At 32.2% G+C, this 26,551-nt stretch overlaps 3 protein-coding genes across 3 annotated transcripts; all 3 read left to right on the top strand.

Moving 5' to 3' along the window:
• Positions 1–890: 890 nt before the first annotated feature.
• Positions 891–3,667, top strand: LOC130818139 (serine acetyltransferase 1, chloroplastic). Its single transcript, XM_057684189.1, has one exon. It carries the CDS (start codon positions 1,033–1,035, stop codon positions 2,269–2,271), a length of 1,239 nt encoding a protein of 412 aa, XP_057540172.1. The 5' UTR covers positions 891–1,032; the 3' UTR covers positions 2,272–3,667.
• A 3,151-nt stretch (positions 3,668–6,818) lies between these two features.
• LOC130818377 (putative DUF21 domain-containing protein At3g13070, chloroplastic) lies at positions 6,819–18,968 on the top strand. The gene is made up of 14 exons (XM_057684539.1): positions 6,819–7,750; positions 9,951–10,048; positions 10,139–10,232; positions 10,315–10,392; positions 10,545–10,648; positions 12,307–12,388; positions 13,867–14,006; positions 14,085–14,163; positions 14,264–14,327; positions 16,006–16,097; positions 16,409–16,474; positions 17,200–17,316; positions 17,741–17,917; positions 18,241–18,968. The coding sequence occupies exons 1-14, from the start codon at positions 7,205–7,207 to the stop codon at positions 18,529–18,531; spliced, it is 2,028 nt and encodes a 675-aa protein (XP_057540522.1). The 5' UTR covers positions 6,819–7,204; the 3' UTR covers positions 18,532–18,968.
• LOC130818700 (uncharacterized) lies at positions 18,697–25,744 on the top strand. The gene is made up of 5 exons (XM_057684859.1): positions 18,697–18,754; positions 23,876–24,598; positions 24,993–25,066; positions 25,112–25,343; positions 25,581–25,744. The coding sequence occupies exons 1-5, from the start codon at positions 18,697–18,699 to the stop codon at positions 25,742–25,744; spliced, it is 1,251 nt and encodes a 416-aa protein (XP_057540842.1).
• The last annotated feature ends 807 nt before the right edge of the window (positions 25,745–26,551 follow it).

Here is a 26,551-nt window from a genome sequence, read left to right as displayed (position 1 = left end):
ATGGTAATAGTTCTATTTTTTTGGTTCATCTTTATATGATCCTTCCTAATCTAGGAAATTTCCAAGTTCGAATTTTTTATAAAATTTTTCTTCAGAAAAATATCAAAGATGAATTAAATTTTTAGGATTATTTTCAAATTCAATTAAATTTCATTTCTCACAATATCATTAACATAGGATAGTTTTTTTTATGATTATATATAACATTTAAAAAGGTCACCCCTTTCAATTTTTTCGGACCTAGACCTATTCGGTCTCAAAAATTATGCTCAAACCCCAATACTATCGGGATGATACAATACAAACAATCCCGATTTGCAACTTTGACTTTTTCATTTTTTTTTTTTTGTAAAAAATATAGAGATTGCAATCATTTGATACTAATTGCTATAATTTAATTACTTTCATAAATTTTATCAAATAATTAAGAGAAAAGAACAAAAATAAAACCGATAAAAAGAAGTGTGTTGTTGCCTTGTTGGAATATAGAGAGAAATAGTGAACAAGTTACACTTACTAAAACAAGCAAAATAAATATTAATAAATAATATAGCAAATGAATGAGTTGAAGAAATTTTTTAATACAAAGTAAGTGATTGTATGTGTTCTCAAAATCTCAAGTCAAGTCTAATACCACAAAGTAATAACTCTGATTTTAAAACATTCAATTAAAATAATTTTAATTATTCGAGAACAAACCACGTAAAATGGTACCAAGACTAATGGAATATAAGTCTACCTAAGCTTAAAATTCAAGACACTTCATTAGACTTACCAATAACCAAGTTTGAAGCTCCAACAAAAGGTTTCAACAAGTATCACCTATCCAATGACCCTTTTTTGACCACAACAAGCACAATAACCCTTTATTTAGATGCCCTTGCCTTGCACCATTAGCACAATTGCACCAACAAAAGAAACCTCTTCCAAATTAGGCTTACTTTAGAGTATCTTAAAACCTAAAAAATTATTATTATTATTATTATTATTATTATTATTATTATTATTATTAAGAGGAGTGACAAAATCACAATGAGCCTACTACTACTTTACTCCAATTTCTTAACTTCATCCCAAAAAAACTTAAAATCTTGTAAAGTTTTTGGCTATATATATAGCCATAATAACCATTTCCACCCTTCACTCTCAATATACCCACCTCAATGCATTGACTCATTTTACAAATATCACGTCTCTCATTCAATCTCTTCCTCAAATAATAACAAGAATAACCCAAGTCATAAAAAACCTATCTTTTGTTCATTTTTCTCAAAAATGGCAACTTGTGTTCATACACCCACCAAAAATTGTGAATCAGAAACATCTAAATCTGATCACCATCATTTTGGATACTTAGACTATTACAGACCCACCTTTTCTGATCTTGTTTCTAGTGCAACAATTTGCCCAAATCATGAAAAACTAAATGAATGTGTCCAAGATGTTGAACCAAAAAAAGAGGATGATTTATGGTCAAAAATAGTGGAAGAAGCAAAAAGTGATGTTGAGCAAGAACCCATTTTGTCAAACTATTATTACAATTCAATCCTTTCTCATAAATGTTTGGAAACTGCTTTAGCTAATCATTTATCAGCCAAATTATGCTTTCCAAGTCTAAATTCAAACACCCTTTTTGATATATTTCTTGGTGTTCTTATTGAAAACAGAGAAATTATAAAAGATGTCATGGAAGATTTAAGGGCAGTCAGAGAAAGAGACCCAGCTTGTATTAGTTATGTTCACTGTTTTTTGAATTTTAAAGGGTTTTTAGCATGTCAATCTCATAGAATTGCCCATAAATTATGGTCACAAGGAAGAAAGATTCTAGCTTTAATGGTTCAAAATAGGGTTTCTGAGGTATTTTCTGCTGATATTCATCCAGGTGCAAAAATTGGAAGTGGGATATTGTTTGATCATGCTACTGGGATTGTGATTGGAGAAACTGCTGTGATTGGTAATAATGTTTCAATTTTGCATAATGTAACATTGGGTGGTACTGGAAAAACTTGTGGGGATAGGCACCCAAAAATTGGTGATGGGGTACTAATTGGTGCAGGAACTTGTGTATTAGGGAATGTTAAAATAGGTGATGGTGCAAAAATTGGTTCTGGTTCTGTGGTTTTGAAAGAGGTCCCACCAAGAACTACTGCTGTAGGGAACCCTGCAAGACTTATTGGAGGTAAAGAAAACCCAATTAGACATGATAAGATACCTAGTTTTACTATGGATCATACTTCTCATATAACTGAGGGGTCTGATTATGTAATTTAGAGAAGATTAGAGATGTTTTAGTAATTTGTTTAATTATATGATGGGAAATGTTTTAAGGATAAATCATAAATTGTTGGTTTGTTTATGTGGGGTCTTTCTTTAACAAATTGATGATTAACAAACAATAACCAACATTAGAGGAGATTATAGAAGCTGATATATGTATACTATTTGTAGACTTGTAGCTCCCTTTGTAGTGCTTGTGGTAATAAGATTATTAGTTGATGTATTAGTCCAAGTATACTAGTGTTTAGAGAATCTCCATTCTGTCTTGTGAAAGGATTTGAGGTTTGATTTTCAAACACTTATATTAATTAATCTGGCCTTATTATGCTTTTTAGAATTTGTGTACCTTGCATTTTTCTCATGCAAATCATTTTGTTTAGTGCTTTATTTGATATGTTCTTTTCTCAATTTGTTGGGCATATAATATCCCTTGAAGTGCCTTGTTGACAAAACTTATTTTGAAGAAGGGCAAATTCATCAAATACTTTTGTTTAGCCAAGAGAAATGTGCAATGTTTTATATAATTCATCCATTTGATACTTTCAACATTCCTATAGATTTAACATTAGAAACATTGAGACCAACAAATAGCAAAGGAATTATGTTGAGGTAGAATTCTTTTTTCTAATCTTTCAGATGTATTCAAGCATTTACCACCCTTGATGCCTTGAGCAATCATTGATTATATAAGTAGAATCTATGACATATGGGATGTGGTCATAGGCTCAAAAGTGAGCTAAATAGCATAAATGTAAAGAATGGTTGGATTTTGTTGGGCAATGTTCTTTGGATATGAATTTATGATAGTCAAGATGGTTGGGATATGCAAGGTGTCTGATCGTACAAGATCATCAAGATTAAATCATTTCTAACATTTAGTCAACATCACTTTTGATTTAGATTATTTAAAGTGATTTAGATTATTTACTTGTTTTTAGGGCGTTGAATCATGAAAGGCCGTAAAAATGAATATGGTCTAATAAACTTCACAAATTTTTATATGAGACGGTCTCACCGTGAGACTTGTCTTGTACTTGGGTTAAATAGCCTAATAATAGAAATTTTTAGCTTATGGATTTTTTGTTTTAAGGTAGACTCACCGTAAGACGATCTCATACAAGACGAGCTATAAAATATCGTATGTTTTTGAACTGTTTCGATTCTTGATAACCATGTTGTTCTGGTGGGGTTTGAAGCATATTCCTTAGTTGAAAACTACTCTATGTCTCTAAATGGACTTGATGCCTTTAAGGTTTGGAATGAATGGCAGATAGTGAACTACAAAAAGGGGGAAAGCTTTCCATTATTAAGATTTAATAGCACAAGAAATGTGGAGTGGAGAATTGGGATTCTTAATCTTTGCTTTTTTTTCACAAAGTGGTATATGTTGTGCAATTGAACTTGGTTTGAGATGCAACTGTGTATTGTCTAGAGTATATATCTTATTCCGATAACTCGTATCAGATTTATTTAGACTATGTTTGAATAAGAGCAAAAGATAAGGAGATTATATTTTTTTTATTAGATAAAGATAGAAAGAGAAGGAAATAAAAAGACGAGAATTAAATGTCCAAAAATAAAAAAATTATATTTATTTCATTTAAAAGGACAAAAACAAAATACTTTGATAAGACATGAATTTGCTCAACAGTCCACATACTTAAAAAAGTATTTCAAGACTTTTGGTGGATGCAAATAAGCTACATAGTGCAACATTACAATCTTTTTAAACAATTAATTAATTTAATAAGCTAATAGCGACATAACCCAAGAAAAATGGAACAATGTGACGATCCAATATAATATATATTGTACTTGGAAAAAAATAAAAATCTCAATTTACTCATAATAAAATTATGATTTCGGTATCTGGATTACATTTTGATGTGAATACAATTTCAATACTAAGAAGCTAGCATCAACTAACCTATAAATAAAATCATAATAGAATATTTTAAGGAGTACTACTTAATCCCATTTTTTAGGCTCCATCAAATTAATTAAGGACTGGTTAAATGATTATGATGGAAACTTTATTTTAATATAATTGATAATTGATTGTGAATTATATTATTAGCCACTTTGATCATAAAAAATGTAATTAGATAGCACCTTGTTTAGTCCATAAACAAACTTTGGGATATTGAGACTAATAATTGCATTTATTTAAAGAATTTTAACTCTTAATTATTGTAGAAAAATAAATCTAAAGGAATTTCAATGATTTCATTTTTAAGTTAAGCAATTAATCTTATGAAATTTATCATAATTTTACTACTATATATGTCACTAGTGGAAAAAAACCTTATATATTGCGCAATATATGCTGCAGTTTTATAAAAACGCAGCATAAAAGTAGTAGAAAAATTAGGCAAAAAAAAAAAAAAGGATATATGCTACGGGTTAGCAGCATATACGTTTTTTTGATAAAATCCCACCTTTATTCATACAGCAGATTCAAAACTCACGAAAATATATTATTTGATTTCAAAACCCACCTTACTTCGACATTTGCTCATTCCTCTTCATCTTCTTCAACCTTCTTCAACCCATGAAAATTTGTTGTTCTTCCTCTTCTTCTTCTTCTTCAACCTTTAACTTCTTCAAAACCCACAAAAATTGTTGTTCTTGTTCTTCTTTAAAACCCACGCAATTGTTTTAGGACTTTGTTTTTTAAGGTAAAATTTCTTCTTCAAAACCCACGAAAATTGTTGTTTGTGAATCTCACTTAGGTTTTTTTGATGGTAATGGTATTTATTGTTGTCTTCTTTTTAAGGTATGTATTGTTGTCTTCGTTTTTTGATGCAAGTTATGTGAATCTCAATCATGTTTTGATAAATTGGTGTTTGGAGATTGGTCTGTGAAGCTATTCCTATAAGCATAAAATATATGAGGGCTTTTTGAACAATCTAAGGTATAATTTCTTCAACCTTTTAGTTTTTCAAGCTTTATGGTATTTTAGGGTTTATTAAAGTTTCAATCTTTGAACATATGTTGTGTATGAGTTTGTTTTTGTGTTTAATTATGAATTTTAAAGTATAAGTTTATAACTTGAATGTTAGGTATATCTTGAAATGTTGTGTATAAGTTTATTTTTGTGTAATATATGTATGAATTTTAACGTAAAAGTTTGTTTTTGTGTAATATATTATATAGATGTAGGATCAAATAAGAAGGATTTTAAAATGAGAAGGGCGAGAAGCATTTTTATTTGATTTTGTTTGGATACTATATATACAAAAAAGGATACTATGTTATAAATTAAGAACATTTTAAAATTATTTCAGTTACCTTTCTGTGCAACATAGTTACTTTTATAATTATGAGTTTTTGGCTCAATCGTGACCATAATTTTTTTTATTTTAGTGAAATCAAGGGTTTAGAGTCCTTCTTACCCTTTTCATTTTCAACCCCTTCTCAATGGATCCCTCTCCTATATATATATATATATATATATATATATATATATATATATATATATATATATATATATATATATATATATATATATATATATATATATATATATATATATATATATATATATATATATATATATATATATATATATATATATACATATATATATATATATATATATATATATATATATATATATATATACATACATATATATACATATATATATATATATATATATATATATATATATATATATATATACATATATATATATATACATATATATACATATATATATATACATATATATATATACATATATATACATATATATATATACATATATATATATATATATACATATATATATATATATACATATATATATATATATATATATATATATATATATATATATATATAACCGCAGCATATAACGAAGATAAAACCGCAGCATATAAAATTTTTTTCACTAGTGTGCAGAGAATTTTTTTACTAAGTAAATGCATCAATTATGATCAGTTTAATTTTTATATTTATAAACCTTCTATGTCATTGTAAATTTATAAAGTGCAATATGCGGCAAACAAATATATATACTTGCGCATATCTACTAGCTTAGTTAGTAAAGCGTGAAAATAAAACTCGTTAACTTCAATAAATCACGTCTACATCACTTTATCCCTACAATTTATGATTATACACTCAAAAATATCATTTTTAAAAATAAGTCACTTTATAAGATGAAAGTGTTAACAAATTAAATTGTGTCGAATCAACTATCACATTAAGTTCCAATTTCTTTTAAACAATTGTAATTACAAAATATAATAACATTAAATTTTCAATAAGATTCACCTTTAATGGTAATAATAATAATTATAATATTACTTGTGATATTAAATTCATAAAAATTTAAAATTTAAACACCCAAAATTTATTATACAAATAATCCTTAAAGTTAAAACTTAAAACACCCTTGAAGATAATGTCAAAGAGTATTGCCTAAAAGAAAAAATTGTCCTAAATTGTAAATGAGATGAAATTAGATCGAGTAAACGACAAATCCTTTCATATTAAACGCAGCGTATTGCCTCACAACTGACAACCCAAAACTTTTGTTTTTTTGGCAAAATTGCAACTTGCTGAAAGCACACAAATTTTCCCAAACAGTAATTGCACAGAATCATTCAGGGACACCCAAATTCCTCCTCAAAATTCCCAATTTTGTCTGCACTTTCATCTTCTCAGATAGTATTGTTTTACATTCTGGATCTAATTCTATCGATTTGGGTTTTTTTTCCTCGATAAATCCCTATCATTTAGATGGAATAATTAGGGAAAGATATTCCAATTCTATTCAATACTACCAATTACATTTGGTAACGGTTTTGGCGAAGGAAATGCGATTTTAGGGTTTTTGAGGGATTGTGTTCAATTGTATTTCTACAATTTTAGCTTATGACTTTAATTTGTTTGATTTTTTCTGGGGAAATTTCATTCTATGGAACTCTTAATTGATTCTACAGCAGCCTTAAGTTGTTTTAGAGCTGTTAATAATCGTAATAGCCTAAAATCATTTGGATTTAGTAATAATATTGGGGTTTCAATTTCCCCAAGAAAAGTTCTGTGTAAAACCACCCTTTTTGCAATTTCTAATGGTAGTAATGATAGATGTATCAAGTGTTTGAGTTATAGAAATAATGATGAGAATTTGACTGGTAAAGATAAATCAATTGTGGAAGGTAGGGGAAGAGAGAATTTTGATTTTGTGAAAGTATTGCTGAAGAATGGGGTGTTTTTGGCTACTATTATTTGTGGGGTTTTCATCGTTTTCGAGTGTAGAAGAGTAATGGCAGCTGAAGGGGTGGTTAATGCTGGGTATGGAGTTATTGGGCAAAGTATATTGTTGTTGAGGAATGCTTGGCCTAAGACATTGCAGGTTCTTATGGTTTTGAAAGAACAAGGTTTGATACTTGCTGCACTTTTGGGTCTTTCGGCTTTTTTCTCTATGGCGGAGACCTCTATCACCACACTTTGGCCTTGGAAGGTGATTTTTTTTGCTTTATTTGTTATTGATGATGTTGTATACAAATATGTGATTGTTTTTTCTTTGTTTCAAGCTTCGATGATTCATCATGATGTTCTTGTATATTATTTGTGCTTGTCAATTCTAAATTGCTGGGTGTAATATCCAGAAATGCTTAATGATTCAACTACTAGTTACAAGAAATGCTTGATGACTTTGTTTTCAAATTTGGTTTTCAATTTATAGTCTTTTATTGCCACTTAATGCTTGAAATATTTAATGCGGTAGCAGAGGAGTTGGGAAGTCTTAAACCTTTCCCTTCACTTCACAAAAAAGGATGCAATAATGAGAGGCAGAGAGAGAGAGAGAGAATTAGTTCCTGGTCTATTGCAGTTGAGATAGTGGCCAATGGGCATTGGTTCTGTGAATACCAGGAATGGAAACTAGTTATATGCAATGCGTTAGAGAATCTAGAAAAGACGTAGAGATGTCCCCTTGCTTATAGAGTTTTTTGAGTTGGGTTTTGGAGAGTTGAACTTGTAGCTCTCTATGAGTATAGGTGGTTTGCATTCCTGATAAATATTAGGAACTTGCTAACACTAACACCCGTTTGTTGGTTGTGTTTTGTTTCAAAGAGGATTTGGTATGGTTGAGTTTTTTTTTTTCCAAAGTTAAATTGTATCATTCTCTCTAAATTTCTTGTTGCTGACTTGTTTAATTCAAGGCTACTCACTAGTTTTTTTTTTCTCGTCAAGCTTTAAAATGGTTTTGTTGAGAAGCCATGTCTTGTTTAATTTAAGGCTATAGAAAATTTGTTAATTATTGAAAGAACACTGAGGGGACAATCTTGTATGACCAAGAGGTCCAGAGTTAAAAAATGCCATGCCCCCACTGTCACATGATTCACTAAACTTTTTGCGAATCGTGAATCAAAAAAACGAATTATGGTCGGTTTTGGGATATTTTAGGGTCATTTTACGTGAATTGCGAATTCAAAAAGCGAATTAACTGGCGAATCATGTTACACTGCATGCCCCTAAGTCACTTGCTTGACGTTTAATCTACAAAGTATCTTTAGACATATTCATCAGCCTAAATCTAGAGTCTTGCTTGACCTTATCTGTGAAAGTAAGGGATGAACAGTCAGAAGGATACGCAATGTATAAATAGACTGGAGGATAAGCAACGGAAGAAGAGATATGAGGTTAGGTAATGCTAGTTCGGTGGAGGATAAGCAACGAAAGAACAGATATGAGGTTAGGTAATGCTAGTTACGATACACCGAAACACTTGACTCCAACTTTACTAGTCGCTGGATAAACAAAATATGGTAGATCCTTGGAGACTTGGACTGATTAGGTTTTCTCCTCGTCCTCTTTTTCCATGTACACCACAAAAGCTTTGTTTTTTTTCCCTTCAAATTTGTATGTCCTAATTGGTAGTGTTCTAGACTTATTTTAAGCTATACATTGAACTTGGGAAATTGTTATCTGCACTTATTGAACCTTGTTCGTACTAATTTGAACATTTTTTTTTCTTGTTTGTGCTTATTGGTCATTAACTGAACGTTTTATTTCTGAAAATGATTTTGTGAGGTAAAAATAGCAAAGGCTAAATAACCTAAGGAACTTTATCTTTCAAGTGACCTACTTCTCTTTGAACTTCATTTGCTAATATCCATTTATATATATTTCTGGGCGAACCTAATAAATGCTAAATATAGATAAACTCTAGTGTCATAACTCATGACAAAGCAAACAAGCATAAAAGGGAAGTGGTCAACTCACTTTTCATAATGTATGTTTAGATATATCTTCCGGAAAGACAAACTATTCCTCTCTTCAAGTTAGTTTTTTAAGGGATCATTGGGATTGTGCCTTTCTAGGCCAAAATAACAAATCTACAAGGAGCCTTGGTCATTTTAATAGATGTAGACAGTGGCCAGAGTATCAGATCCTTGATTTTGTTTTTTTGGGTAAAAGACAGACCTCCACCATACAGCCAGCACCATAGTTATATCTATTTTTACACTTAAGTTTCTTGTAGTTGTAATATCCCCGGTGTTTTATAGTTGAAAATTTCGGACTTCATTTCTCTATGCTTCTTTATAATAATGTTTAGTCTTCATTTTATGTGAAAATTTCTGTATTTGCTGTACCTGAGATCATATATAGTTCAGTTTAGACTCTTTTTTATACTTTTTAGTGTTCTTTTACTTCAGGTGCGTGAATTAGCTGAAAAGGAACCTGATAATGGTGTCTTCAGAATACTTCGGAGTGATGTTACTCGATTTCTCACAACTATTCTTATTGGAACAACGTATATTTCTTTCATTTTATTTATATATTACTCTATAGTTTCCTGTTAAACTTTAGTTCCCATATCTTATTATTGGAGATTCTTTTACAGAGTTGTCAATATTGCGGCAACCGCATTAGTTACTGAGGCTGCAACAGCAATATTTGGTGAAGCTGGGATCAGTGCAGCAACTGGAGTGATGACTGTATGTCATTTGGCTTTACTATACATTTTCCTTTTTCCCTTTTTGTACTTTTTAATTGTCTCACTTCTCTGTTTGGTTTCAGGTAGCCATTTTGCTTCTTACTGAGATTACTCCGAAGAGCATAGCTGTACATAATGCCACCGAGGTTGCTAGATTTGTGGTGAGTTGTCTTGCATCCATAGTTTTGTATCTATGACTTGGTAATCAGGCTAGTTTATTTAATTTGAGGCTTATGAGCAGCAGGTTAAGTTGAGGTATGGAGTTTTCTTGGACGTCTTATTTGTTTTTTAATTTTGAATTTGTTTTCTTTAGGTCAGACCAGTGGCTTGGCTTTCCTTGGTGTTATATCCTGTGGGAAGAGTCGTCACTTTCTTGTCGATGGGAATACTAAAAATGCTTGGATTAAAAGGAAGAAGGTTTGCTTCAATGCCTTTAAAACCTTTTTTTAATAAGAGACTGCTTCATATGCAATGTAGTTTGTTTGCTTCCATGATAGCGAGAATTGATAGTTTAAATGTAGCAGTTATTGGATACTAATGTTCAGTTTTAGCAAGTTGTCCCCCGCCTTTCCAGTAAGAAAGGCTGTTACAAAATAATTTTTTTGAAAATGGTTCTATTAACCTTTAAGAATCCTTTTTGGGTAACCATTCATTTTTTGGGGAAAATACATGGTTTTTTTTTTATTTTTAATAAAAAGACATTAATATGTCTTTATTCATTTTATATAACCCTTTCCAATGCACAACTTTGATTACTAATATCTTTAATTGTTCATTCGTAAAAATTAATTAATATTGATGTTTGTAAATTATAAATTGAGATGAATCCAATGGATTCCCTTAATAACATTTGTTTCTGAGTAAAAATAAGGTCAAAGTTAAAACTTCTATACTAATAATGTAAAAAATCAAACACATTACAACTAAAAACCTACGTAGACCATATAACTTCAAAGTGATTGATTGTTATTGGTTCTTATCAAGACCTTTGGTTCCCAAAGGCCCCAACTTTTTCAAGCCTTTGTTATGTTTTCCTTGTCCCTCGGCAAAGCAATTTGAAGATATATTTCACATTGCTTAGTTTCAGCATAAGATGAGACGATTTGGTATCTGCACTTGAAACGTTGACTTTCCATATGCCCCCATTTTTTGTTTTCTTTACACCAACATGGTTTTTTCTCATTATATTATAGCCACAAAACTCCCAAAAGATTTGTTTTTCCTCTTGAGGCAAAATTTAAGAAACTACTACAACTAAAAATAATTTATCGTCCTATATGTTAATTTTATAATGGTGTATGGATCATCATATCACGCAAATTTGGACAACGGTGGGAGCAAATATGAATTCTTAGGATATCAAGCTCCTTATTTCCTTCGCTTGTCAAAAGCTAGTCCCAATTTTGTTTGGTTAATGTGTGTTAAGTCCCACTTTATTAGACTTTGTTTATTAATTTTGTACAATACTTCAAGGACTTCATACTTTGAGTTTTCGACTAATGTTTACAATCGCTGTTTGTTTTTAGTTGTAGTCTTGGTAAAGAATATAATTTTATTACTAGAAAGTAAGATATTGTGAATCTTTGTGTAAATATATATTGTTGGTCTACAGTTAAATTCTCTCAAAAAGAAGTCAAATGTGGCTTATTTAGAAACTTAAGTTTGTGTTGGCGACTATTAATTTAGCAAATGACCTTTTTCCTTAATGTTGCTCTAGGGTGTCAATCTCAGTGTAACATAATTCGCCACTAATTTCCTTTATGAATTTGCGATTCGTGAGAAGATTAGCAAATCATGTGACACTAGTCAATCTAGTAATTTGGGCAATGTTCTATGACAAACTATTTTTTCTCTGTTTTCTTTAGAGTTCATGCTGATATTGATATTTGTAAGTGCAATCTAGCTTTACCATCACATTTTATCTAGGGTCTGTTAAGTGCTCGAAAGTCAAAATATAAATAACAGTGTATGTGAGTGTGAGTGACTGTAAATAATACTTCAGTATTGAACTCTTTCACAATCCATTTTTTCGGCATGTTAAAAATTCTTTGTACCTTGCAAATTTCTTATGATAGTGAACCCTATGTAACTGAGGATGAGCTGAAGTTGATGTTGCGAGGAGCAGAATTGAGTGGAGCAATAGAAGAGGAAGAACAGGTATAACTATATTGCTATATTACATATTTTTTGTTTAGTTGGCATGTTAATTGCTTGCCGCAAAATGCGCTATAGCCTTCTCTTTAATGTTGTAATCATGGAATAAAAATGAGGTTGTTACGTTACATAACGGTTGCTTCATAACGAATTTTGAGCTTACGGAACCACATAACCCCGTTACATAACCCATGATTTAAAATCATGGAGTAAGAACCATTTTAAGTTGCTAGTATTATTTTATTTAAAAGGTGTATTAGAATAAAAGGTCTATTATGACCTTTATTTTAAATATATGGTCTTAAATAACCTTGATGACTGATAAAATGACATTGTCACGTTAAAATTTACATGAGAATGTCCACAAAACGAGTAGTAACACCGCAAGATGCCGTGTCCACGGCATCACGTTCGTTACCGCAATCGCAGCGATATCCACAATTTTATTCTATGGTGATAATATGCTCCATGGTAGGGACTCATTGTGTGTTAATCGCTGTTAATGACCCACTATAGAAGCTGAAATAGTTAGTCATTCTCCAAGTGGTAGATGTGAATAGTAAACGTATACAACTATAATTTAGTCATAGATTTGAGGTAATATCATGGTATAGGAAAAGGAATGTAAGACATGGAAAAGAGATGTTTACATTTGTGAGTTGCAACTTTCCACTGAAATCTTATCCAACTCTCTTTTGTCTTTGGTCCTACTAAGTATGTCCACTTCTTTGTATGGACATGGTCACATCATTAGTAGACTTTTGCTTTGGGAATGCCGTAATCTTTTGGCGCTATGAGGTTACAGTTGAAGGATCTTGTTGACTTCTAGAAGGCACTGAAACCCATTCTGTAAATATACAGTTGAATTGTGATTTTTTTATGGGAATGATATGCTCTATTTTAAAACTATTTCTGGCTTAATATGGATTACATATGAATTGGTAAAATTATTGGTTGTTGCCAGATGTTTAAATGAACTTGTAATGAAGTTTACAGAAGTGATAAAATTATTTCCATACAGGAATCTATTTTCAAATTTAGTAGTTGAAAACTTTCCTTTGTGGGTTGTTCTTGTTAGTTGAAACATGACTTTATGGTATGTGTTGTCTCTACCGTTTCGTAATGCATGGGCTTAAATTCCTGATTCTTTCACCGCTCGCGCTCTCTTTATCAAATGGGTTTTCTATAATCGTGTGTTTCTTTATATTTCAACTTTAAAAAACACTATGGAGAGTGTTTGGATTCTTAATAAGGAATGCACTGGTAACTGTAGCAACGCGTTCTTTGTTGTCTGCCCCATATTTAGAGTCGTAAATTGACTGTTTGGTGATCCCTAACTAAGATCCCTCATTCAAGTTGCGAGCGTTTCGTTGAGAATTTTAGCGTTTGGAACTAGAGTTGGACATAGCCACATAGGGGGTATCTTCCAATGTTTTCGAAGCATTCTAACTACTTTGCAAGGTCATATATATACATTTCAGGACATGATTGAAAATGTGCTTGAGATCAAAGACACACATGTTAGAGAGGTTATGACACCTCTTGTTGATGTTGTAGCCATTGATGCAAGTGCATCATTGATCGACTTCCATACTTTGTGGTTAACGCATCAATATTCGAGGTTTGTGATACTTTATTTTTCGTAAGTATATCATCTTTATCTTCATATGATGACATTTTTCTATACGGTGATTTCTAGGGTGCCTGTGTTTGAGCAGCGTGTTGATAACATAGTTGGTATTGCATATGCAATGGATATGCTGGATTATGTTCAGAAGGTCTGCTAGATTCTTCTCAGGATAATTTCTTTCTAGAGTGTTGATTCTAAACATCGAGCTCATAGTTTACAGAATAATTATACCATGTTTGATTTTGAAGGGGGAGCTATTGGAAAATTCTACTGTTGGAGACATGGCACACAAGCCAGCTTACTTTGTTCCAGGTACTTGCTGACATGTGACTTGGGAATTTGTATGATGTTTTTGTTCCCCTCGTTTGAGAACTTTCAATATCATCATGTTTTAGTTGTGTATGGATTACAGGTTGCATTAATTCAATGCTCATACCATGTCATAGTTATACCTCGTTGGACTTACGTTGATTTTGTTTGGAGCATCCTGGTTATTTCATGTTTGTGCACTGTTGTCTTAAGTGATTGAAGCATCAATTGGAGGGAGGGCTATACTTCCTTTTTAGTCAAATTAAAATTTATAGTATAAAACAGGGTCGCATAGTATCACATCGACCACGTTGTAAAGGTTTTTAAAACAAATGAATCAGTATTTCCAGCATTGTTAAAGTGTAAAAGGAACCATGTCTAGGACCGTATCAAGGGATATTTAATGATTTGACCGACATTTAGGTGAGACTAAAATCTCATCATTCTCGTTATTGCATTTTTACAATATCCTCAGAATTGAAGTTTTGATAACAATTTGAACAAGCTAGTGCACTAGACTCCTACCAATGGATAGGTCCCCATAGTTGTTTGTAACAGGTCGAAGCCTTACCATGCGGGGGTAGTAGCACTTTTCATGTACAAAATATTTCTTTTGCAGAACTTGATGCTTCATCAAGCCTCTACACTATGGACTTGGAATCCATCTCTGTAAGCCTTGGCTTATTCTTTTCTCAATCTCTTTGGAGTGTCCCCCATCTCCTTATGTTTGGAGCAATTACTAAATAACCGCATGTGTTAAGTTGCATATTTGGATGTCTTTAGCTACCAGAAAATGTTGCAGGTGCATATGGTCTCAATTCACGTGGTTTGATATTTCCTTTCTATTCATATACCCTGGTGGGATGCCAAACCTGCATTGACCCAAAGAATTTTTTTTCTTAAAAATAAATGGAGGACTTCATAGATGAGAAGTGTTTGGGGAATAGAAACGCACTTAATGTATTGGATGACTATGCACTATATATGAGAGCAGTCCTTAATACCCTCTGTGCTGTCAGATTTTTCAACATAGCATCTTTGCTTCCTTCAAACTGAGGCTTGATGAAAGACAAGTAGCTTTGTCTTTAATGTGTTTAGTTCATTCACTTCTATAAGGAATTATATTATATATGTTCATGCATGTGTGCAGTTGTGTATCGCTTGTAATTTTCGTCCTCCTTTTAGTCGATCATGTGTTATACTTGCTGTAAAAAGTGCTATTGGCAATATTGATAGAAAGGGTTCCCCTATCAAAATTTGTTCCACACCCTTTGATCGTAAAAAAGAGGGAATGCTGTTGTGCAATCAAGATTTTGAGGCTATTCTCAATTGCCAATGTCTGTAGGACTGTTGGTACCTTTATCCTCCTCCCGACCCCTTTGTATACTACGGTCTACCTCTGCTTTGCTGTATCCTTTTAGTTAAGTTGCAAGCGAATACTTTCTCTGCAATATCCAAATAATATTCCGATGTCTTTGCTTGCAAGAAGCTTGTGAATAAAACAAGCCAACTTTCTTACGATATGGTAATGGACTAGTCTTGGTTTATGTAACCGATCCCATAGATCAAGGCTTTTGCGTTGTTGTTATTGCTGTTGTCTAAGTCTGGAGCCAGATTCTCTTTGATTTATTTCATTGGGCTTTGAATCAATTATAATCGTATTGTCTTGTTTATGTTATAGATTCAATGTCAGTTTGGAATCTTCTTCGAGAATTTCGAATACGAAAAGTTCACATGGCCATTGTCCTTAACGAATATGGAGGAACTGTCGGGGTAGGTGATCTCATTCTTTTGTATTGTTTATTTTGGAGCTGAATTTGTAATCAGTCTTGAATCTTGATACACTCTATTGAGTATGAAAATTATTTGTGTTTTTCCGCTGTGGTTCCTAGTATTGTTTGCAAAGTGGCAGAAATGTGACTCAAGTGTAATTTACAAAATTCTATTATTTAATCTGCCAGTGCCAGGCTTAAGCTATATTTGATTATTTATCATTGCATTTTCCCTCTTACATTCATTTGTTTTCTTTTCGCTTTCACCCTTTTTATTGATTTAGTTGTCCTATTCTGTTGTGCATGATACAGTTAGTGACTTTGGAAGATGTTGTTGAAGAAATTGTTGGTGAAATCTTTGACGAGAATGATTCGAAGGTTAAATTTCTTTGTTCAAAAATCCTTTTTTACTTTGATATTGTAGTTATGATGAATTCATTTTAGTTTGTCAATCATGGCCTATTAATTTATTTATTCAAGTACAAGTTATAGTAAAGAACACGAGCTTACATGAGAAAAATGTTATGAAGTTTTGGTGCAAACAAACTTCTTTAATATAGGCCTCATGAGTTGTGACTGAGTGCTTATAGCAGTTTAAAATTTGTGGCTTTAGCATTAAATTCTTTTTGATTTTCATCTGAAGTCTTCTCTGCCTTTTGTTGATAATTATTGTAAGCCTCAAACTGGAATTTGAGTTCAAGTTGCAAGTAAAAAGAATCGGAGGAAGTAGTTTCAATCTGCATGTTCACAAGAGACCTTTGCATTGAATTTGTGCATTTTTTTGGCATACATGTACCATCTTTTAGAAATGATAGCTACACTTAAGGACTCATTTTTGAAATCCTGCTTTCACACTTTCCTGTTTTTAAAAATTCACTCCAAAGCTGTCTTTCTTGATTCCCTACCCTTGCCTGTGATATGAATTCATCACTTCCTCTCTGTTTCATAGCCTCTCAACCTACCTGCTTTTGTATAAGAAGGGAAGGGGAGTGAAGAAAGCTTTTGGTGGTGACTGGTGACAGGCTGAAAGAGTTGGAGGTGGTTGTCTCGGTTCTAGTCTCATCAACTTTCTCATTTATAGCTGTGATTTTGTCTTGGTATAGGAAGAAATTCAGAAGAAAACGGGCTACATTGTGATGCGAGCTGACGGGATCTATGATGTGGATGCTAATACAACAATTGATCAGCTTTCTGAAGAGTTAACTATTAAGATGCCTGAGGTACGGTACTTTTCTTTTTTCTTGCACCCACCTCTATTACCCCTTCGTTATTTTGAGCTTTGGTGGACCAAGCTGCTATCTGATTAGAGAGATATTGGTGATGCTTGGCGGAAGAATTATGAAGGACAATTATTTTAGGCATTGCAAGCAATTTTCTGGTTCAAATTTTGGTGAAGTAGTCTTACATGATTATACACTTATTCATGTGAAGTTTCATACTCCCCCCGTCACATATTTCTAGTTATATTCTTGTTCAAATTATGTGTTGTGTAATTCGCTAATTTACACTGGATTAATTGTTTGCAGATTCACTTGTTATGCATGTATAGTGAAAAAGACTGTTCTTTCTCTTCTTGGGACTCTATCTTTGTTATTTTGTTGGATTTCACTCCTCACTTACGATTTTGCTCATCTTTTGTGGCAGGGTCATCAATATGAGACAGTTTCTGGTTTTGTTTGCGAGGCATTTGGATATATTCCAAGAACAGGTGAGAGCATTAAGGTTGTTCTTGAGAAGGATAGTCAAGAAGAGGACAATGAATACAAAGAGACGGATTCTGAACGGCGAGAAACCAAGAAGTCTCAAATTTTCAAGCTTGAGGTATGCTGAGATTATGTCTGCCATTTTGCCTCGTTAAAGTCAACAGTTTCTGGATGACTGTTGCAGTTTGTTAACTGCAAAAGTTCTTTCAGGCAGCTCATACCATTGAAGCGTGTTATTATAACCAGTACCATGTTTTGAACTGTTTATACCAAAACGGTACAAAAACTTGATTCGAAACACTAATTTAACATTTCCCGTTAGTTGGAAAAACTTGTCTTATATTCCTATGCTGTTATGATTATATTATGTTCTATTTTCGTGATATAAAATTGTTTAGCAAGAATCTTTTTTAAAATGATAATCTCTTGGATGCTCTGCAGATACTAGCTGGGAATGCAAGAAAAGTCAGCGCTGTTCGATTTGAAAGGTTGGAACACGACGACACACGACCAGAGGCAAACGAAGTTGCTTTTTTCCCCAAAGTTATGAAGAGGAGTCGTCCTCGAGACAATGATTTCGACAGGCCTTACAATGATGAGGATCACTTACAACCGGCAGGAGAAGAAAATGGCTCGGCCCGGTTTCATGATGATGAGAATATATTTGTAACGGAAAAGGAGGGCAGCGATAATACTGGAATAGTTGAAGATCATGTTGATAGTCGTGATTAGTGGCGACCACTGGCTGGACCATGTTTAGCCTACCTGCAAATCTGTGGGTTTTAGGCTAAACCAACCAGCCTGAAAGTAGGGCTTGCCTGAACCGTCAACGGATCGGTTCAGGGTTTTAAATTGGGCTTAGTCCAATCATGTGCCAGCTTTTTAAGGTTATGGGAGATGATACCGGATTCGAACTGTGACAGGGAACTGCTCGTTGGCCACCTAAATCAGGATGGTTATAGGCATAGTTAATCACATGATCCATATTCTTTTTGTGTTGTGAATTTTGTAACTTTTACCTACAATTATTTGTTTGGGTTTTGATATTTGATACTTTGGGCATTCTATAGAAATTTATTTAGCCCAAATAATCAATTGCTTGTGTCATGTAACATGTTACTGCTATTAACTGGTTAATAATATAAAGCGAGTTCCCTTCTCTTGCTAAACAGCGGTTACAGTTTGGTTGAGTGATTGCTTTAGCTTCGACACATGCGACATCCCTAGGCGTCGTTTTTGGGTCGGTCCTAGGCTTTCTGATACGTTCAACATTCACGTGAGAGACCGTCTCTCAAAGAGGCGACTTCAAAACAATAAGTCAACATTCTTAATTTTCTCTTCAATTTGTATTAATTGGGCTATTTAGTTCATATATCTAATGTGTCTCTCGAATAATTTATGTAAATCCATCCTCTTCATGTTTCTAATGTTCAAAATATGTATTCTAGCTTATAATTTGCAGTAAGGTCATAGAAGAAAACTACATGGTCTACTCCTATGAACTGATATGACATAATAGACTTACCATTGTAGCATATACTCAAAGATATAAACAAAGTGATCAGTTATTATTTTTAACTAAAATTTAAAATAATTACTAAAAAATAAAAAATCATAGATTTGATGTATGGTTTGAGAAAGTTGATATTAATGTGTATCTTATAAATATCAAAAGAAAAAAACAAAAAACTTAAAAAGAGGTCAATTAAACGGTCAATATAAAGCCTAGGTTGGATATTATTATAATTATAGGTTGGAAAAATGGACTGTGTTACATAAAATTGGAGCATGCAATTAACATATTTTCTTAGTTTGCCATGATAACGATTCAGCACATGTTTATTGGACCTACATAATTTTGTCACCCTATTCATAAAACCAAAATAAATAAATAAATAAAATAAAATATTAATTTGGTTGTCTCTATATTAATATATGGATAACATTTGTGGTAGTAACTTTATATGGATAAGGTTTTCATTATTCCAATTTGCTCGGTCCACATGTTTTTTTTTTTTTTTTTTTTTCTCCTGATTATACTTTATTAATAAAATTACCAATTACATTCTAGACTTGTAACACTCCAACAATCTTGGACTTTAAATATCTAAATAGTCAACCATTGGATTAAAAGAAATTGAATTAAATTATGAGTCTGGTCTTGACTTAGTGGATACATATAAAAGTACTATTTTTATTTTGTAAAGTCTTGAATTTGATTTATACTATTTTTCTCTTTAACAAACCATGCATATATTCAAAAAAAAAAATATGTTTATGCTATTTAAGATAAAATTATAAAAACATTAATAAGATGTTATTGACCATGACTTAATTTTAAAATTTCATTGATTTTAATTGTTTTGTAATTCTCTGCAAAAAATTATTTTCCCTTTACCAGTAAAATGATTTTATATTTCAAAGGTATACTTCTTAAAATTTAAAGATTTTTACAAAGAATAATATGTTATGTAGCATTGAGATATATGTAAATTTTAGAATAGATTTCATTATGAATTAATAAATTCAGTTTTACTCATAATATTAATATGAAAAAAAATCATCATCAATATATCAAGTATATTACGCTTATAAAATTTACCAAAAAAATAATAGAGAAAATTGTCATGACACATATTGCAACCTGATTTAGTAGGAGTACTACGACTTAATTTGAAGACTAAACCCAATTAATTAATATATACACATCTAAAAATTAAAATATTGTTCATCAAAAACAATTAAAATGTTGATATAAATTATTTAAGTTTGATAAAATATAGTGTGAGAACATATAAATATTAGTTTAAGCTAATATAATAAGTTAAAATAGTACTTGTTGGGTTCCATATAAGTATGACTTTTTGAGAGTAATAAAAATTTTAAAAAGATACAACTCCCTCCAATTCAGTACTAACGTCCCATTTACTCTATACACTCTATCCAATGCACTTATTCAATCCTTAATATTTCTAATTGTGCATTATTAAAAATTATGGAAAGTTGATATGAATAATCCTTGCATTGAGACAAATCAAACAAGATCTCACATAACTATGTTTTAACTTGTAGATTAATAATAAAATGCAAATTAAGAGTAAGAGATGAATAGTATCCAAAAAGCAAATGGGACGTTAGTGCTGAATTGGAGGGAGTATTTATGTGGTGTTTCTTTCCATATCTGTTAATTTATTATCATATTAATGTATTACATTATACAATTAGAAATATAACACTTATTTTAGAATTTTGACAAATATATATATATATATATATATATATATATATATATATATATATATATATATATATATATATATATATATATATATATAACATATTAAATGAAAAGGAAGGACTAAAGAGTAGTATATTTTCTATAAACTAAAAGAAGTATAATACTCCTCTATTCTACTCATTTAAGAGAAAAAATTCTAAAATGAGTAGAAGTATTGTAGACTTAATAGTATATAAAGTATATGTACTTAACTAATATTAATTTAATGATTATAGTCCACTTACGGTCCATTTAATTGGTATTAATACGGAGAAGCAGCTTAAATGATTAGGTAAAATCATGGCTGGAAATAAAGCTTTAAATTAAAAAGCTTTGGAAATGATTTGGTAAAAACATGTGGACCAGCTTAAATGTTATTTATTAAAAAAACTTCATTTCACATGCCAAATGAATACCTGCCATTATCATTCTTCATCTCATTTGCCAACCATATTAAAGTAAGGAGTATTTCGTCCGATCCTTTTATTACCTGCATATCTATTCACCTTTTTATCAACTATATCAACATTTAGCTTATCATCCTTAATTCATCATATTTCTATATAATTTAAATTATCACTTGAAATTATTTAATATTTCATCTTTTATTTATTTATTTTTAATATTATTAAGTTGGATGTCATTTTTAGGTTTATTTTGATTCATCATTTTTATTTTTATTGTATATATATCGCTCATAAAAAATTTGATTAAGTTTAGGTAAGGAATAAAAAAACTGAATATCATCCCTCGACTTGAGAAAGATCTGCAAATAAAAATAAGAAGAAAGACAAGACAAATAAAAAGACACAACAAACAATGAAATTAGATTTGAATTAATTATTAGGTTTAAGCTAAGTCAATTTGTTTTTTATTTGACAATTCTTTCCGTCTTCTCTTCTAACTCATACTGTGAAAAATTTAAAATCTAGTCTTATTATTCCAGTCATTTCATTAAAACTATATTAATATTAAATTGTACTTTATAATATAGAACTCTAAAAAATAAAATATGTAAACTTAGCTAAATTATTTTACTTTATATGATTCAGAAGTTAAAGTTTAATATTGATTAGTGAATAGTTTTTTAAAAATGTATAGTCATATCACATAATTTGGTTAGCTAGAGTTATTTCAATATATTCTCACCTATTCACCACAAGTGTTGTATTTATTTTTTGGACACTATTTATTTCTTATTTTTAATTTGTATTTTATTACTAATCTATAAGTTAAAATATAGTCAAGTGAAATCTTATTTGATTCGTCTCAATTTAAGGATTATTTAAATCAATTTTTCATAATTTTTAATTATGCACAATTAGAGATATTAAGAATTAAATATGTGCATAAAGCAAACAGGATACTTGTAATGAATAAAAGAGAGTATATAATTTAAAATAATTTTTTTGAATATGAGCGGTTAAAAAGTGTATTTGAATAAGTGTGAGAAGTAAAATGGAAAGAAGGGAAGTATATGATAAAGTTCAAGTATAAATATGAACCAATTGCCGCCAATTAAGGGCAATGTTGCCTATTAGTTGTTGATTGTAAACAATGAGTAAAACAACACACTCCCTCCCTCCTTTTGGGACATTACTGTATAAACTAATGCTAATCTTAATGATTCAGCCACTAGGCAATACAATATAATGACCAAACTTTTATTAAGTTCTTCTATTACAATTAGATAGGATTTTTTATATTATGGATACATTGAGGGAAGAGCAGAGAAAGTAATAAAATTTAAACTCAATAACATATTTAAAAAAATTTTATATGCTCTAACTAAGACTTTAAGATCTTTTCACAGTTAAAAAGATTAACAATTAAAGATATATAGAATCTACCTTTAATGTTTAGTGTCACAAGTCACAACTCACGACAAATAAAAGGTAAAGGTAAAAGACACTCGTAATATCCCGCACAAAGCAGGGTCCGGGTGAGAGTTTTTCTTTTTCCTAAAAGATGCAGACAAATCATACCCATTCCCCCAAGGAAGGAGTAAAGAGAGATGTGCGCAGTCAAGAAACCCCCTAACTGATACCTGCGCCCAATAGGGATCAAACTCCAAACCTTCTACTCTACATGCAGATACTCTATTCATTGAGCCACAACTCACAACAAATGATTAATTAAAATCATCAATTTATACTAAATTTTTATGTACATTAAGATGATAAGATCTACTCCTTATATTATAGAAGTATTATATTTAATAAAAGATAAACCAAAAATTGAAGTAGGATTTCTAAAATATATGATAGAATACTAAAGCAAAATTATAAACAAAAATCAAGTCAAAATTACAAAATATATCTTCTTCAAAATTCACTTAATTATAAACAAATCCCTTTAGCTTCCCGCTCCCTTGCAGGTAACCTCACTGCCGATAAAGACGACCATAACCACTCCAGCTGCCGACCAAGACACCCAACGCCCTTGATAGTTGTCTTCTTGTGTACTTTTTTGCACTTGTACACCCTAGATTGTGTAAATTTTAGTTAGCTCTTTTTGGTTTGTTCTTGTTGTTTATAGTTCTTTTCTTTCCCTCTTCACGGGTTGCTTTGGGGTTTAGGTTGCCTAGTGTGGAAATAGTCTACTTCGGTTTGAGTTAGTTATTTTTGAGCTAAGTTTTTTTTGGGTCTTGATAGTAAGTAAACCCTTCTCTATAGCTTTTGGTAACTAAGATAGACCAAGACTTGAACTATGATAACCTGAGGTCGAGTCCAAGGAGGAGGGGTTCTAAGGGGAGACTCTTTCAGGACTTTGAGTAAAGAGTGGGGACTTGGAACATAGGCACGTTAGAAGCCAAGTCTTTGGAACTTTCCGATGAGCTTAGTAAATACAATATTTATGTGGCGTGTGTTCAGGAGACTAGGTGGAAGGGTTATGATTCGACCGCGGTAAAAAGGTATAAGTTGTGGTATGTAGAGTTGGATGGCAGACGTAGTGGGGTTGGGATCCTCGTATCCAACAAGCTCTTGGAACAAGTGGTCAATGTGAATAGGTGCAATGATAGGACTATGTTGGTTAGAATAGTACTAGGAGGAGAAATCACGTCTATCATTAGTGCTTATAGGCCACAAGTTGGTTTAGATGAACTGGAGAAACTCTATTTTTGGGACTGCACAAATAACATTATAGGAAATATCCTAAGAGATGAGAAAGTTTTCGTAGGAGGAGATTTCAATGGGCATATGGGCAAGGAAGCAGATAGTTATGAGTCAGTCCATGGCGGTTTCGGCCTAGGTGTGAGGAATGAGAGTGGAGAACAACTACTACATTTTTCTCTAGCCCATGATTTGGTTATAGCAAATTCTATCTTTAAAAAGAAAGAGGAACACTTGATCACATACAAGAGTGTCGTACACACGACCCAAATTGACTATGCCTTAGTGCGTAGAACTGATAAAGTCTCATCTCGAGATTATAAGCTAGTTTTTGGTACAAAGATGCCAACTCAACATCGTTTGTTTGTGTTGGTCTTTCATATTGAGCAAAGCAGTTGTCGACAAGAAGGTAAAGTGTCGACGAAGGATTATGCGGGGTAAACTTAAAGGGGATGTAACCGCCACATTCACGGCCAAGATCAAATCGTTGAGCTACCCAAGAATTTCCGAAGACACAAATCATATGTGGAAATCTATGGCTGAAACTATTCGAGAAGCTGCTAAGGAGAACTTATGAGTGTCGACAGGTTAAGCAAAGGTATATAGGGAGGCGTGGTGGTGAAACAAGGAGGTTCGGAAGAAGATAAATGAAAAAAACAAAAGGTTCAAAGACCTTTTGTCTTGCACGAAAGAGGGAGATCGAGAAATCAAGAAAGAAATTTATAAAGAGGCCAAATAGGTAGCAAAGAGAGCGGTAGCTAAGGCAAAAAGTCGAGTGTACGAAGATTTTTATAAAAAATTAGATACAAAAGAGGGAGAGAAACATATTTTCAAGCTTGCAAAGGCCAAATCCCGTAAGAAGCAAGATGTTGGGATAGTTAGGTGCATTAAAGATGAGAACGGATAAGTTTTGCTGACACAGGAAGACATCAAAACAAGGTGGTATCAGTATTTCTCTCAATTGCTAAATGAATCTAGGGGGCCAGAGGAGGAGGGAGGACAGACTCCTAATGTTCTAAACCAACACGAATATGGGACAATCAAGAACATAACCACATATGAAGTTAGAAAAGCTCTCAAAGATATGGGAGAAGGCAAAGCTATTGGCCTTGACAACATTCCTATCGAGGTATGGAGGTGTTTAGGAGAAGAAGGCATTCGATGGTTGACTAACTTTTTTAATGTTATCTGGAGGTAACACACAATGCCTGAAGAATGGAGGAGGAGTACACATATTCATGTGTATAAAAACAAAGGTGACGCACAAGCTTGTGGGAACTATAGAGGGATTAAGCTTCTCAGCCACACAATGAAATTGTGGGAAAAAGTGATAGAGAAGAGAATCAGACAAGAGGCGATGATTAGGGAACACTAATTTGGTTTTATGCCAGGGAGATCAACCACTGAGGCTATACATGTGCTTAGAAGACTAATGCAAAAATATAGGGAGAAGAAAAAGGATTTGCATATGGTGTTTATAGAACTAGAGAAGGCTTATAATAGCATACCGCGATATATTATCTGGGAGAGCTTGGAGAAAAAGGACATCTCGTAGAGCTATATTGAGGTTATACGAGACATGTATGATGGAACAACAACTAACATACAGACACTCATTGGGATTACAAGGTCCTTTCTAGTTAGAGTAGGTCTGCATCAGGGATCGGTACTAAGCTCTTTCCTTTTTACAGTCATCATAGATGAGCTTTCCAAGTCTATCTGGGAAACTATTCCATGGTGCATGTTATTCGCCGACGATATAGCGTTAGTCGCAGAATCTAGCGAGTAGGCTAATACCAAATTAGATGAGTGGAGGGCGGTATTAGAAAGTAAAGGCCTTCGCATTAGTCGTACAAAAACAGAATATTTGAGATGCAATTTCAGTGGCAAAGAGAAAGATGATAGCCAAGAAGTGACCATTGAAGGAGATGTAGTTACTAAGACGACCAAGTTCAAGTATTTAGGATCTGTTATCTAGAGTAATGGGGAGATTGATGAAGATGTAACACACCGTGTACGAGCGGGGTTAGCTTAAATTGCGAGCAGCCACCGAAGTGTTATGTGATAAGAAGTTCCCGGCTAAACTGAAAGGTAAATTCTACAAAGTTGCCATTAGCCAGCATTGTTGAATAGGTCAGAGTGTTGGCCCATAAAGAAGATCCATGAAAAAAAGTTGGAAGTAGCAGAGATGCGAATGCTGAGGTGGATGTGCGGTAAAGCTATGATGGATAAGATCAAAAATCAGGAGTTCAGAGAGAAGCTAGGGGTTGCTCCACTATCTGCTAAGATGCGTGAAAATAGACTAAGATGGTTTGGGCATGTGCAAAGAAAGCCAATAGAGGCTCCCGTCAGAAGGATAGAA

This window comes from Amaranthus tricolor, chromosome 7 (genome assembly GCF_026212465.1).
Source record: "Amaranthus tricolor cultivar Red isolate AtriRed21 chromosome 7, ASM2621246v1, whole genome shotgun sequence".
Classification (NCBI taxonomy): domain Eukaryota; kingdom Viridiplantae; phylum Streptophyta; class Magnoliopsida; order Caryophyllales; family Amaranthaceae; genus Amaranthus; species Amaranthus tricolor.
This window is presented reverse-complemented; position numbering and strand designations above follow the sequence as displayed.